The sequence below is a fragment of the Teleopsis dalmanni genome, chromosome 2, assembly GCF_002237135.1.
Source record: "Teleopsis dalmanni isolate 2A chromosome 2, ASM223713v2, whole genome shotgun sequence".
Classification (NCBI taxonomy): Eukaryota; Metazoa; Arthropoda; class Insecta; order Diptera; family Diopsidae; genus Teleopsis; species Teleopsis dalmanni.
The window spans coordinates 26,840,684-26,856,917 of record NC_051847.1 but is presented as its reverse complement, the minus strand read 5'-3'; the positions used below and the strand labels follow the sequence as shown (position 1 = coordinate 26,856,917).

General features: G+C 27.2%; 1 protein-coding gene across 3 annotated transcripts in view; it reads right to left on the bottom strand.

The window, feature by feature from the left end:
• Window positions 1-487: 487 nt before the first annotated feature.
• The window catches only part of LOC119680838 (protein spinster), a 43,250-nt gene continuing 27,503 nt past the window's right edge, over window positions 488-16,234 (bottom strand). The window contains exons 2-9 of one of the 3 annotated variants that reach the window (XM_038093836.1): window positions 13,856-14,213; window positions 11,256-11,582; window positions 10,903-11,164; window positions 5,296-5,394; window positions 5,042-5,230; window positions 3,836-3,980; window positions 3,339-3,539; window positions 488-817 (exon numbers count right to left, since the gene is read on the bottom strand). In XM_038093836.1, coding sequence (XP_037949764.1) covers window positions 3,430-3,539; window positions 3,836-3,980; window positions 5,042-5,230; window positions 5,296-5,394; window positions 10,903-11,164; window positions 11,256-11,582; window positions 13,856-14,213 — 1,490 coding nt within the window. In that variant the 3' untranslated portion in view covers window positions 488-817; window positions 3,339-3,429. Of the gene's footprint in view, window positions 818-3,338; window positions 3,540-3,835; window positions 3,981-5,041; window positions 5,231-5,295; window positions 5,395-10,354; window positions 10,617-10,902; window positions 11,165-11,255; window positions 11,583-13,855; window positions 14,214-16,234 lie in introns of all 3 variants that reach the window. The other 2 variants (XM_038093835.1, XM_038093837.1) reach the window with 2 other exon arrangements.

Genomic DNA, 16,234 nt, shown 5'->3' with positions numbered 1-16,234 from the left:
TGCGAAATTATTAATTTTATATATGCATTTCTTAATTTTGTTAATATAACTGTTTGACTGTTTATATCTTATATGTCTTTAAGTAACTTAGTTAACTATAAATACTTAAAGAAATTAGATATATTAGTTAAATTTTATATTTTGATTACTTATTATATATGCAGCTTTTGTACTTCTATTAAAGAGTTAAGGCATCAAATAAATAGAACACATTTCATTAATTAGTAATTAAGCGCATATCTTCTAAATTTGTTATTTCGCAAACTAGGAAAGGTCATAACATATATACATATACTTATGTATATATTTATACAATACTTACAATAAAAACTTAATCAAATATTGGTAAATTCAATTTTCTCAAATAAACTTTCATACACATTATAAAAATATTAACTTATAATTATTTTAAATAAACAAAATAAAACCATTATTAACACTAAATGCTTATTACAAAATTTTATAACAATTTTTATGAAAACTGAGTTACTTGAGACTTTCAATTTAAATATTCTACACAATTAAAAAAAAAAAATAAAAACAATGATAGGCATGCATGAGACTATTAGCTATGATTATTCCACCATAAAATTACAGGAACATGCTCTCTAGAGGCACAAAATATTTATGGAAGTAAATTATTGTATAAAACATTATTTTAGAATATAATTAAAAGTAATTTAGGTTCAGTCGCAGATTATTTTGTCTTTCATGGCTTTCCATATACATGATATTGACTTTAATTAATTTGAATTGTTGTTTCTTAAGATATATCATCGACATCATATCGGATGGTTGGGCACAGCTTGATGGTTCTCTGTAAACAGGAAAAATCATAATAATTAATTTTTATTGACACAAAAAAGTTTTTAAAAATAATTATTAAAATGAAAGTAAAATAAAATAATTACAAAATAAAATGTGTTATAGTAATAGTATATTTTTTTTTTTACAAAGTAACCGAATGATTTTTTTTTTTTGGCATATGAATAATGTGACTGAACTCTCCATTAATACCAAATATTTCGAAATATTTTGGATTGTAGAGGGAAAAATTTTGCAACATGTAAGACTAGTAGTATACTATGGCTAGGTTATAAGCTCAAATAAATAGTATCACAAGGGATCTGTTTGGCCTGTTTATAATAATTAATGGCTTTTGTCCTATTGGAGTGCAAATGGCTATAATGGCCCAATAGTCTGTTTAGCTGCAACTGAACAGACGAAAAGAGAACAATATCCCATTGCCCTGCTCTTAAGAATCAAAGAGTAGTTGTCCTATAGAGTCGAAAAATAGAGTTGAAAAATCTTGACGAGTTAATAGTAATTAATATCAATATACTTCGGATGTACTTAACTCACATATTCTACATATTATCTATATGTATATATCCAGTTGTCTATACAAACAACTGGACAATAACTTAGTACTGAGGATGTCGTAACAAAATGGTACGTAACCGCTTATTGAACTTATGGAGAGTCATCACATAAAAAAATCAACCAAAACTAAGTAAACATATGTTAAGTGTTGGAAACTTTTATTTTAGAGAAAGCTTGAAAGTTTCCTCTAAAATTGTGGAGATTTAAAAAATATAGATAGGAATATAATTAAAGACTGATTTTATTAAAAAACTTTGTTCAGATTAAATGCATAAAGTATTAATCATTTAATGATTTTCTTTAGATCTCAATAGCATGAAGATTTCTGGGAAAATTTTTCATATTTTTTAATTATAAATTGTTAAATTAAATTGAAAATAAGTTTATGTATAAAACGTAATTTGTTTAAAGCGAAAACCACTTATAATCAGTGCAGGAATAGTTATGATTATAAGAACACCGGTACCTCATAACACCATATTTATTTATTAATTGATTTTTTTTATCATATGTTATCAATCATTCGAGAGAGAACAAATTTAATTAATTATTCTTTGTTATTTACTCAAACCGTATACATTAGGGGGTTTTGTGATCCAAACCTCTTTAAAACATATGGGACAAATTTTAACTAGATATATTGATTATATTTAATTGAATCTTTTTATATGAACTGTGAATTAGTTTTAAAAATCCCCCTAAATTAAGTCTCTGTACACATCACTGTTCAGAGTATAGACTTTATTAAATTAAAAGTTTTAATGTTTATTAATTAAAAATAACACTTAAAAATCAAACAAAGATGAAATGGAATTTTAGATATTCTTTGATAATGGTTTGTTTAGTAAAGAATACATAATGCATACCCATTGATCATGCTGCTTACAGTTCAGTAAAATTTTGCAATGCGTTATTAGTAGGAATTAAGGCGACTAAAAACTAAAACACATTATACTGTTTTCACATGGACTTAATTAAATTAATATATAAAAAATAAGAGTACCTTACAATTTAATTATATTCTAATCATAAATTTATAATGAAGATTGTGGAGGCAGTACTTATAGTGCTATAATTCTATTCTAGTCTTGGACATATTCAATTATAATTCTATTTTCTCTCTAACGAGGATTGGCAATTTAATATTATATAGCAGATATTCGTGTATATCTGTTCAACTATCATATAGCACACATAAAACTGATTTCAACTTATTTGTTGTTTCTTCGCATAAAGATAGCTGGGTTCCAGTGCTACTTTGTGTTAGTTTCAAAATATTATATCTACTATACTCCTCTCAGTCTTTTTTTTGTATTTCTTTTAATATTCTCATAACTTTAATTTAATAATAATCACACGAGTATAACTCTAATTCCAATTCTACTTAATAATCTTTAGTATTTGATATATCGCAGAGGCGACACCATAAACAATGATCTTCTACCGAGCTACGATAATTGTTATTTGAAAAGCTAAACCACGACTGTCAATAAATTCCTGAAGTAGATCGGTATAGTTATACATGGGTACTCTAAACCATGTGTAAAGGTAATCGTTTTTTTTTTATCTTAAGCTGCAATAATTCGGATTGTAGCCAGAAGTCCAGATTTAAAACTCATTTACAGTAGTTCTATATTATGGTGCAATGAATTAACTAAATATTCACATTTAAACATATTAAATTTTAAAGACATGTTTAAAGCATTGACTTCTGGTTATTAAACTTTTAATGAACCGATAAATAAATGCTTATAAATAAAAATATTCTCATTAAGAAACCTACTTAAGATATTAATATGGACAACTAATTATTGATGCTTTTTTAGCATTTTGTAGAAGTTATATACTCATGTAAAAACAGTACAGTTCTATTTCTATATATATTAATTTAATTAAACATTAACATTCCAACTTTTAAAACAGCCAACAAGAAGCATTAACATTTATTAACCCACCTAATATGAACAAAGTATTTGTTGTTTATCTTAAACAAATACTTGAAGAATGTTTTAAGAATAACACTGCAAAACATTTTTCATATTGCATTTAAAGCCGGTCTTCGAATGTCATATCGGTACACATTACTAGCATTTCTGAGCCTTCCGACTCAGATTGCTTACTGTTTATATCAACTCTTATATTTCTTAATTCATAACCTATTGAAAATAATAAAATTAAAAGTCTATATCGAAAATGAAATATTTTATAAAAATAATGTAAATATGTAATGAAATATGCGAAAAATAGTTGACTATAAAGAAAACTACTATATCTATTAGCTATCAAGGCTTATAACTTTAATTTAGTGCAAAGATATAGTTTGTATACCAGATTTCATACTGTTTGAAAGTTTTGTCTTTTACTTTACTTTTAAATGAAAGTGTAGCTTTTATATAATTGTTTGTTTTTAATTATAAAATGAATTAATAATAATGAATTATTGAAAACTTACCACGCGCAGCCTGACTAGCTCTATGTTTATCCTTTAGTATAAACGCTGCTGTTATTAGGAAGAAAATTCCTCCCAATACTTCTACGAAACTCGTGGAGAAAAGTGCATATTGCAATGCTTTAAACATCGTTAAAGGTGTATCATCCTGTAATTGAAAATGTATAAGTATATTTTAGACATTTTTTTTTAATAAATAAAAAATGTTGTATTATTAGAAAAAGTAAATTTAGTAAAGGGTTCTCGATTTCAAGATCCAGATTTGTCAGTACTGTTTAAATGACATTTGTCAAATAGAACTGTCATCAAAGGTATATGTTTAGTTTTTTGTCACTACCTGTTTTAGCAAGAGCCATTACTATATTATTAACTGATCGAAATATAAATACTTCTTCTTTTGATTCTGCAGTGGAGGAGATCCAATTTTATATCGTCATTTATTTTGATTTTTTGGACATCCAGAAGTTTATATTTTAATTCTTCTGGGATTTGGAATAATTTATCATATTATTAGGCAACAATCAGGAAAAAAAAGAAACTTTTGGATCTTAAGGAATAATTAGCTATAGGATTATTAGGATTTATTGTATGAGCCCATCATATATTCTACAAAATGGATCATTTAACAACCGCTGAACGTGTTAAATAATTATAGATTTTTAAAACTCTGAAAGTATACCATTGCTATGGAACCAAAGATCAACGATAGAATAGTTTTAAAGTATTTAAATAGAGGTGCTTATGAGATCCATGTTTGAGTATCTCATGAATTGGAATTGAAAAAAATCGATTGTACAAAGTTTCCATACGAAAAGCTGTTGAAATGGAAAGAATTTCGAAGGGTCTGTTCTTATAGGCTTTAAAAAGACTTAATAACTCATGTAAAAACAGGATTTTACTCGTCTCAAGCACAACTTCTATCTAAATATATAGACAGGTAGTCAAACTGTTATGATTATATCGATTTGTTAAATAGAGTTGATTACATTTTTTTATATATTGTTAAATTCAGATATATTTATAACTGTGTTACAAATATCATGATTTGTAACTTCTACGAAGTGTACTAATCGTTTTGAAACGTTGTACAGTTTTGCCTCAACGTAATAAATTATTAATGTCTAAAGTCAAGTATAGAATGTTTATAATAAACTAAAACATTTACTAAACCAAAATTACTTTATCAACATTTATTGTAAATATATTTACCTCAAATATTGCAGCATCATTATTAAAAACACTTGGCGCCAACGTTGTTGTTGTTAATAATGTATCATTGCTTGTTTGATTGAAATTCATCATTTCTAATGTTAAAGACAAACTTTGCAATGGTTCAGTAGCCAAATTACTACTTATATGTGTAATGTTACGAAAATGTTTTTTAATAGCCTCTGAAAGCTAAAATAAAAAATAAACCTAGATAAATATATATTTTATGAATAATAATTTAATATTTTACTTACCACACCCACAAGATATGGGCTACCAGCATCGCCTAAAGCATGTGAGATTAGAATTTGGAAAGCCTCTGCTGTGGATCTTCTAGTAGGAACGACAACATACTAAAATATATATGGAAAAAAAACGAATTGTGGGTTTAATAAATATATTTGACTTTATATTAAAATAATAATTAATAAAATATAAACATTTTATTTACTATTATTAAAGAACATTTTCAAATTATTCTAAAAGCCGCCAAACAACAATAAACACATGCAGAATATAAAATTAGTTTGCCTACGCGAGACAACTAGTGTGCTTAATGTGAATGGTTTTTAGTGTGTGAGTTAGTATCTGTGTGTTAGAACAATGAAACATGTTGTGCAAGTATGGATACATTTCAATTTAATGTAAAAGCTCTGCAAAAGATGGAGCTACTCCAGGAAGAAAGCAAAAAAGAAATAGGTCACATGGTTTGAATATTGAATAAAAAAAATATAGATTAAAAAAAGCGTTTTATTGCAATGGAAAGTAAAAAATTTATTGCTAAAAAAATATCTCAAGAGCAATAAATATAAATATTTTCAAAAACATTCATTCAGAGCAATTCTTACCAAACTTTTATTGCATTTATGCACCGCTTATCAACGTTCTATTTTCATAGGAGAAGCACATATATATGTTTACCTATAAAAGCGTCTATTTATTCCCTAGCATATTTACAGGCTGCAATTCCAGAGATAGAATGGGACTGACTGGAATTGGTGATATCTTTTCATACTCTTATGCAAAAATGTTTGTGCTGATTTTGTTTGTGTTTAATGAATAAAAAGCTTATATATTTTTTACTGTTATAATTACAAAAAAAAAAAACAAAAAAAAAAAACTAATTAATTTTAATTAAATTGCTTTGTAGATACAAATATAGATGGGTAAGTAGGTGACTGCAATTGTTGCAGCAATGCACACTCAGCTACATATTAAAAAATTTTTAAAAACACAATTATTTACAACTTTTTTACACTTTTAGTACGGGATTTAATAAAGTTAAAAACTGTTTCTGTTTCTAATATATTTAGAAAGGTATCTCAATTAGGTAGAATATAAAATAAATAAATTAATTAAATTAAAATTAATTTAATTAAAATTAATTTAATTAATTTGGTAAAAATTAAATTAAACTCGGTTAGACAAATTACTCAGTCATACTCGCCCTATATATCTATAAAGAAGCTTACTTAATAAAATCAGGGACAGGAATCAATTAAGCCAGATATATTCATATCCATCACCGGCCAATAAAAAATGTACTAATTTCTTAAAGGATTTGAGTTAGACAAATGAGATTTGTTACGTATTGGTTCTAGTAACAGCTAAGAGTACCTTTCAGAAACAACCAGTATTTTTAGACGACCAAGTGACATCCACATTTACAACACATGTATTTAATCCACCCATTAAAAGTAAGAATTGATCTTATTTATTAGATATTTTCTCTGGACTTAAATAATTAAGTACATTATATTCTATGACAAGATATCTTTTTCAAATAGAGTAGTGGGTAATAGTATTAGATTATGCTAGGTTGGATTGGTGACCTTGTGTACCAAGAAAGCCCACTTGAACTCAAATTATGACCCAATTGTGGTACCACAGGAATAGCGATGGTTCGTACACAGGCTAGGTGGTCAGTATACGACCAACGTCGAAGAAGGTTACGAGTCCCCCATAATAATAGTAGGGAAATTCAAAATTTTTTTTTTTAAATAAACAAATTAAATTACAGAATTATGATTTTAGAGAAGAATACAATACAATAAGAGTACAAATTATTACATTATGGCGAGTAGTGTGTCGTAACTATAGGCGATGAAACCTTAATAGGTTTCAATAAAGCAGCTTACAGACATATAATATAAAAAGATGTATAATTTGAAAGATTAGAAAGATATACAATTTTGATACCTTTAAGTATAATATATTAAAATTTTGAAAGAATACTACAGGTTTCCATTAAAAGTTAAGTATTTCATATCCAATATCGGATCACAACACTCATAAAAAGATCTTCATCATGCTAAGAGGTAACATAAAAGGAGGGGTATAATAGGTTATACAAAAAAAAAATGACCACAATTTTTATTATAATCTATCGATTGTACTCGAACGCATTTTTGATTGATGTTTGAGTGATATCGTATCAATCATTATAACTTTATTTATATCATTATAAAGTTATTCGCGATTTCACATGACATGCTTGGTAACCGAGCAAAATAGTGCAAAGCGGCGACAACAAGTATGTATCTTGTTGGTACTTCACAGTGTTACTATATTACTTAATTATCGAGTTCGAGACCCTCAATACCACATATAGTTCTTTAAAATAGTTAATTACTGTTTTTTTTTTAAGAGAGGAAATATGTGTTTGATACAATAGATGTTTGTTACTTGTCTACACTATAAGCGGATGTCTACTTATTGATATTTGTTATTTCCACGTCAGTATTGATACACTGAGTTTCATAAATTTGTAGTCAGTAAATATAATAAATATTTTGATATGCTCTATGAGAAACTAATTAAAAATTTTGTAATTTTATCAATATTACAACAATTTGAAGTATAACAATAATAATCATAGCAATTTGTTGAGGTACCAGAATGTGATGTGGTGATTTAACTCATTATAAAACATTTTTTAAGGCATATTAGACTATAGTTGCATTATAATAGCAAGAATTCTATATTCATTTGTTCCGCATGAAGTTTCATTTAAGATAGTGAATGTTTAATTTTTTTCTAAATATTTTTATTGGGTACATATGGTTTTGTTAGATAATACTTGGCACAAATGCCAAATACTATTTAAAGATAAGCAACACAAATATAAATAAAAAAATGTTTTAACATGCGATACAACGTCACTACCGAACATCTGATTTTGATAAAAAATAATTATTTTTATAAATGGAAAATATTGAAATTGAAATATTGAAAATTGTATTGATTGTGAAGGGTTCAAGTTTTTTGGCAAATCCAAAACAAAAAGTTGAAGGTTTATGCGTAACTGATAACAAATTATTATGAAAATTACTTTATCAGAAAATAGTAAATTAAGAAATGCTATTTAATTAATTAATTAGGATTGGCATATAAAATAATTAATTCATAATGAATGGTGTAATGATCAGATTTATTATAAGAGAAGTGAACTTTAAAGAACTTTTAGAAATTTTAGTTATACACTTAAAAATGTTTAATAATTATTTCTTAACTTATAGTTCTTTTATTTATAAAAAATAAAAAACGGATGGCAAAAATTTGCACCTGCGAGGTTGCGTCCAATGAGAAGTTCATTTTCTTACCTACGGACAGACTGCAGTAGAATATCGAGAATATGAATGAAATATTTTCACAAACTAGAACGCATAACTATACAGAAAATATTTGCAAGACGTAGTTTGGTATAAGAACAGATTTTCGACTAAACATGGACACAAAATGTGATAGTTTTGTAACGACAAGTTTATAATGGAAACCTGTGAAAACAATTGATTTCTTAATAGTAAAGTTACAGATCTTCGGGGTTCTTTACGAAAGTCCACCCAAAAAAAGAAATTAGATAGCTAATAACTATTAAGCGCCTTGAGTTCCAGACTCTGGTTAGTTATGGAATTTTTGCAAAGTTCTGATAGTACCTTTTCATTTTGCAATTCTTCTCCATAGACTTTTTTGTGAATTTATTTTATTTTATGTTTTTAGTGCTATTATCAGGCACTTTTTAGGCTTGTTTAGAAATTTTAATATATTTAAAATTTTATTACTTTATAAATTTTTATTTATTAGTTGGTTTTTCAATGGTGATATTGTATTGCATTATTTTATTTTTATCGTTTTCCTTTTAAAACCACTATTTGCATATTTGTGATGCTTTTAGTTAGCACTTTTGCTTACTTGGGGTAAGTCAGTACTTATTGGGTATTCCTAGTAAACCAGATGAATGTCACTCGAATTGTGGGCTATATAAACCAGCTGAGCGTTTAAAGGTTTGGCGAACTTGGCTCATATTCGAAGCGATACTAATATCAGAGAAGTAAACATTTGACGCTCCGTTTATTGGGTTTAATTATATACATTTATAAGCATTAAATGCTTGCATGCGTGAAATAAAGTGGTTAACTTCGTAAGTGATATGAATTCCCACTAGTAAGGTAATTCATATAGAAAATTTTGTATATATAACTTATATAATGTTCAGGATTTTTTTCATGAAGAGTGATATATTAGAAAGGAGTGGTTTCGGGGTTCAAACTCTCTTGAAATTTTAAGGAACATAATAAAATAAATTAAACAAATTCTTTTCGTAAAAATTTTGAATTGGTTTGCATTAGGGCTCCCTTTAAATGGCTCTCTTTATACGCTCCTATCTTACATAGGACATATTTTATAACATATTTTTACCTGCTAAATTTTTAATATGAACGAAAGCTTTTAATGTTCTAAAGTACTAATCAATTAAGGGTCCAGATATTGTTGTATATAAATGTTTAATGTTGTATATAAATGTTTATTAGGTTTAATGTTTGTGTATTTATTATAAATAAAAGTGCAAAAAAGTTGTATTTGTGCAATTGTATTCATGGAAAGTGTATTGTGTGTGTTAAATTATTAGTGATCCATTATACTTTCAATTCTAGCTAAAATATTTTACATATTTAATAGTTTTAAATACAATACATTTGCGAAATTCAAAAAGCTAGAAATACTTTTTATATATATAGATACATTTTTTAAGCATCAACTTAACAAAAGGGTAAAGAAAATTGTAATATATTTAATGAAACATGAAAACTACATTAATTAAATACTATCGAACTGCATACAAAAATACATATTTTAGATAAATAACTATTAGAAAAAATTATTATCAATTATTAAATACCAACACCAATATTTTAAAAACAATGAAGTATAAAAAAAATGTCCAATTATAACAGTAAAAAATTTCAGACTTTTTAAAATTATTTTTGATCAAATATTTTTTACACATATAAACACAAAAAGCTTGATCCTTACCAGTAAAATATCAGCAACAATGGCCCAGTTCAGGTTCAAAGCTAACTGGCCGAAAAATACCAAGGTGTAAGCGCCAATTGTATTACTTGAAACTAGAATCATAGCGCCCGTTAATAAGGGACAGCTTATGATCAATCCAAAGGCACATAACAATGGATCGACGGTTGGATAATTTTTGCTTAATTTTTGCGATAATACCGAACCAAGTGGAACGCCTACAAGGCCCGCGACCATTGTTAGTGCTCCAAATTTGAAAGCAACGCTGTTTTCACAAATTAAATGTTGCAATTTTCAATTGATTTTCATTTGATTTTTGTAAAAAGAGAAAAGTTAAAAATACATTATTAATTTTTGCATTTTATAAGAATTATTTTTCGAAATATATAAATTCAGCCATGTAAAACTAAGTGGTTGATCTTGAGTACATTAGCGATCGTACAAGCGTTTCTCATTGTTTGTTTTACGTTGATAAGCAGCGGCACCCAGAAATTAACGTAAGAATTACTCCTTTGAATTACTTCTTTACGAGTTAAATTAATTCGTCTTACCAGTAAAATATCAGCAACAATACTCCAACAAAGATTAAGTGATAGTTGTGCAAAAAATACGAAGAAGAAGCATAAAAAGGGACTTATTTGTGGCATCACTAGCGCTGCAAATACCATCGGTGCTGAGACTAGTAATCCTACAGCGCATATATACGGATCGCAATTTTCAATTAAGGGTCGTAAACGTTGTGCTACATATGCACCCAACGGTACACCAATCAGTCCAGCTATCATCGCTATAATGCCGAACTTGTACGATACGCTAAATAATTTTAAAGAATTTTATATATTTTGATTTGTTTCTCTTCTTTGGGTTTGATAGAGAATAAAAAGAATAACCATTTATTACGTACTCATTTTGTTCAAGGTCTTCATTTCCAGCCTGCATTTTAAGTCCAAGAAAAATGAATTTAGGACCCCACCAAGCTAATGCACCGGCGACAAATGCTACACATGTGAAACCTGCTGTCGATAGCATAAATGAACGATTCTTGACCAAATCCTTAACATCTTCAGTATAAGTTGTGGGTCTTAAATTATGTCCACCTTCACTTTCACCACGTTCGGGATCTTTAACGAGCAATATCAAAATCACAGCCGCAATACCAAGGAAGGGTGTCACACGAAGTGCCCAACGCCAGTTATTCGCGATACGTGCAGTCTCAGAACCGACAATATAACTGAAAATATAATATAATAATTATTAAAGGTATATAAACATTCATATTAGTTTGTTAAAGAAACTTCCTAAGAATGATTAGTACTTGAGTTTGAGACAATACTTTTTGTGATGAATTTCAGTAAAGAGAGACAGTGATGAAACAGTCAAAAATATATTATAATTTGTAATTTACCATACTTTTATTGAGTAGCCTTACTTAATGATATGGATTATATCAGATAACTTCAATAGAGCAAGTATATATTTGCATTTACAATTTGTGGGTTACTTGAGAATTTAAATGTTTTTTTCAAACTAACAATTAGGTTCTTGGTATACAAATAAATAATATATAAATAGTATATAATAAATATATATAAAGATGATTTTTATGAATTTTAAATTATTGTAAATATTACCCAATATTTACAATTTTGGCCTGGGATGGTTTGCGGGTTTCGCAACGGATTGTTGCGATTGAAACAATCAGATATAGACTAACGATAGTAACATTTAGGGGATTTAATAAATAAGTAATGAATAAGTTTTCTTCATATATAAGGTTTTTTTATTATATACACACAAAAAAAAATTCTAGACAAAGAGTTATACAAGATCAAGATCAAGAAATAAATGTGTATATAATTTTAGCTGGGTAATTATTGCTGAGTAAGTATAGTGAATATACTTACTGAGTGAGAAAGTAAGTATGTATTACAAAAGAAAACGTCACATATCTATAGGAAAGAACTAAAACGATGGTATATAGCCTTCTAAAAGAAAAACTTTTTAAGCAGAAGAAGTACAATAATAAGTTAAGTAAATTTATACCGGCAATCCTTAGGTCTATTGGCCCATTGTATTACCGTATAAGAAAGTCAAAGTTTTAAAAACAACCTTGATCTTTTGGCAAAGCTTGAAATGCTTTGAGGCCATGATCTTCAAAAAAGGAAGCCATGATCTTGGCGTCGTACATATACTAGGCAGGAACAGAGTAGATGTGAATGAATGATATTTTAAAAATTCATATCTTGGTGTATAAATTATTTACTAAAGGTTTTAATAGAAATATGTATATGTTTACTTGAATAAGTTATCTATCTATAAGGTATCTTGAGTTAAGACTTCAAACGCAATTTGTTCTTGAAAAAACTAGTTAACAGTGGTATAATTCAGTGATATTGTAGTATTATAATATGTAATAAATAATGTTGAATTAAATTAAATATTTGGAAAATTTGCAGATAAAATCTATAATAAATGGAAAAGGTACTAACCAGTACCGAAAAAAGTAATTCTTGGGAATATTTTGGATGGTTGTAAATTTAAACTGTTTAATAATCTCAATTTTTCCGGATATGAATATTATTCATAAATAATACTAATTCATAAATATGTCTTAAGCATGGTATTTTGATTGGATTATCTGTATGATTTAAATTTATTAAAGGTTTTTATAAGGGAAAATTGTCTTTTTATTGAATAATCTATATGATTTTGATTATACAAGTACAATATATAATATTGTACTACAACAATAAGAAGAAAAAAACTACTAGACAAAAACACTTTTATGGCTGCAATAGGCAATAGATAGGTGGAACGATTGTTGTGCAAGTTAATGCTGCAAAATTTATGTTGGGGAAAAAATTACCTCATACTGTAAATCACCATGTATGTAGATACGAAATGTATATTTGTATACAACAATATATAAAATTGTTAAAAATATCTTTGCCGGTTACATAGTCGCATAGACCGCAAAACTGCACTGTATCTAATGACACGTGAACAACAAAAAAGAAGAATAATGCAAGAATTTAATAGGTTTTTTTTTACATTTGTATGTGACTTAATACTATCATTTATATCAGCATTATATATTTCAAAATTTAACAATAACCTCAGTGACCCTTGCACAGACAATTAAGAGAATATCTAACGAGTATAAGCATTTTTATGAATTAATTTTGATCAAACTTGACCTCAGCAATTAACTTTTGTTGAGATTCTTTAAGTATTTGCTTTTTATTCTTTAAATAAACTTAAAAGATAAATTGATTTAATTCATATTTCATTTTTAGAAAATTCAACTACACAGCATTGTCTCAAGTTTTTTCAATTACTTTTCAATCTTAATTAAATTAAATTGATGTATCTATAGCTATTTTGCTTGAACTTTGATCTAAGATTTAAACATAATTTCTAAGGCGGTGTATGTGCGTGAACCATTTTCCTAAATTTATAAAGACAAAAAGTAAATTCTTTATTTGTACTTATATTCAAACTTACCCAAATCCTGAACCGACTGGTATAGCAAAATAGAACATAGCTAACATTTTAGAGCGCATATCATCCACAAATAAATCTGATATTATCGTTGGTGCAATTGTACTGTATGACGCTTCACCTATACCGACTAATGCGCGGAACGCTATAAACCAACCGAAATGATTCATATATGAACCAAGTAACGTTGTTGTTGACCAGAGTAATACACCAATAGCCATAATGCAGCGTCTTGAGTAACGATCTCCTAGGTAACCGAAGATTGGTGCACATATCATATAAGATAGTACAAAAGCTGTTTGTAATAGACCAGCTTCATCATCGCCTATTTTAAAATCAGTTTGTATATCAGTCAGAACACCTGAAATAATAATTAGAATGGTTTAAATTAATGAAGTGAAATACTTTTAAAATTTTTTCATTTAAAATTATTGTTATTTAAATTATTGTTATTAAAACCATTTTTATTTGAATCATTCTTATTGAAATCACTTCTGTATAAGGTTGAACAGGATAGTGAAAGGCACAGTTTAGTTTTAATTACGACAGTCTATCTGATATATACAATATTATAAAATCACAAAAAAAAAGAAAGAAATAAAACCATTTTTTAAAAAAAACCTCTAAAATTCGGTTTAGGAATTTTGTCGTACGTTAACAATTAAAAACACAGGTTTTTGGACTGATTAGTCACTTGTTTTGGATATTGTTTAAGATGAATCATAAATTAATGAATTGTGATTATATTAATTTAGCTTAATATTTGTTAAAAATAACATAGGAAATGTTAAGAAATATATGTAAAAAATATATATTGTCTGTTTTAGAATATGTAACCTATATTTTCAACCTTGGAGAACCTTGAATTTAAATTAGATCATCTATTCAATATCATAATTATAGGTACTTAGGATTCTCTGAACATTGCAATTTTTATGTTTCTTTTAAGTGCTTTTAAAAGTGAAGAAACGTTTCATATTTGATTTAGTACAATTCATATAAAAAGATAAAAATTATAAACAAGTATAAGTGAAAAACATTTTAATTATTTAATTATATTTTTGTACCAAAATTACATTTTAATCGAGAATCGAGAATGCATTTACAAAATTTGAAGTATTTGAAAATGGTATGAAGAAGCGAATAATAATATATATTATATCCTTTAAAATATTAGCTACATATATCTTTTCTCCCTGCTATTGTGATATCACTCTAAGCAAATCTATAAAATCTATGTCATACATGTGATATGTGAATTGGAAAAAAATTGAATTTCGAATGATTGCATGCTTAAGTCTTAAATAGAATCTAATACAGATAATCACAGCCAAAAGTAATTGTGTTATATGTATTTACTTGCTTTTATTTTAACACGTGCCCTGCCAAATTTAAAGCTCAGAGTAAGCGTTCCTTAGCCAACTGACCCAAAGGCGTACTTGACTTGTATGAACGTACCTTTTTTCTGGAGGTTTGTTAATTTGCTGTGAAAGTTCATTAACAAATTTACTTCTTGTGTTAGATTAGAATGAAATCATAAATCAGCTGTAGAATAATTTAATTAATTAATTATATTTTTATTTTTAATTGTTAAATTTCAATACTATTCTTTTCTTTAAGAATTTAGGCCGTGTGCGAGTTTGAGTAAATTGCGGTAAAGTAAATTGAAATTTCCTAGGGATTTATTGCACTGCACTTATGTAAATATTTATTTATTTATTAAACAATAAAATCTAATAAAATTTTCACAATGGTAACACCTAATTTACCTAATTTTAATCTAATTTACCCTACTCGAAATTCTGGTAAATACCAGCATTGGTTGCAATACATACAAAACGGGCGTTAAGATCAATTTAAATAAAATGTGTGATAAATAATTTTTAAGTGTTGTTTTAAATCTTAATTATATTATTAATAATATAGCAACAGCGATATGTGGCTGCTGTATCCATTATCAGATTTTGCCCCATTTCTAAGTTTCGATGTAATTTCTATAAAAATACCGCATGATTAATATTAAAAGTATAGCATTCGCATATACAATAATTGAAACGGTAAAGTAAACAAATGTTTAAAGAATTTATCATTGCAAAAACACAACCCAAAAAAAAAAAACCAAAAAAAAAAACAGGCAACTCTTTTTTTAGCCTTCAAGCTCATGAATGACAAAACAAAATTAACAAACGAGTACGCAACTCGCAAGTCGCGGCTGCCACACAAACACACCTCCATGCTAAAAAGCAAATGCAAATAAGCGATTAAAATAGCGTACATTAGCACTTTTAAGTTTTTGTATCACATTTTTCTTTGGAGTTGTGTATTTACAAACACATACATACATTCCTTCCATAAAAAAAAAAATATTAAACACACTAAATA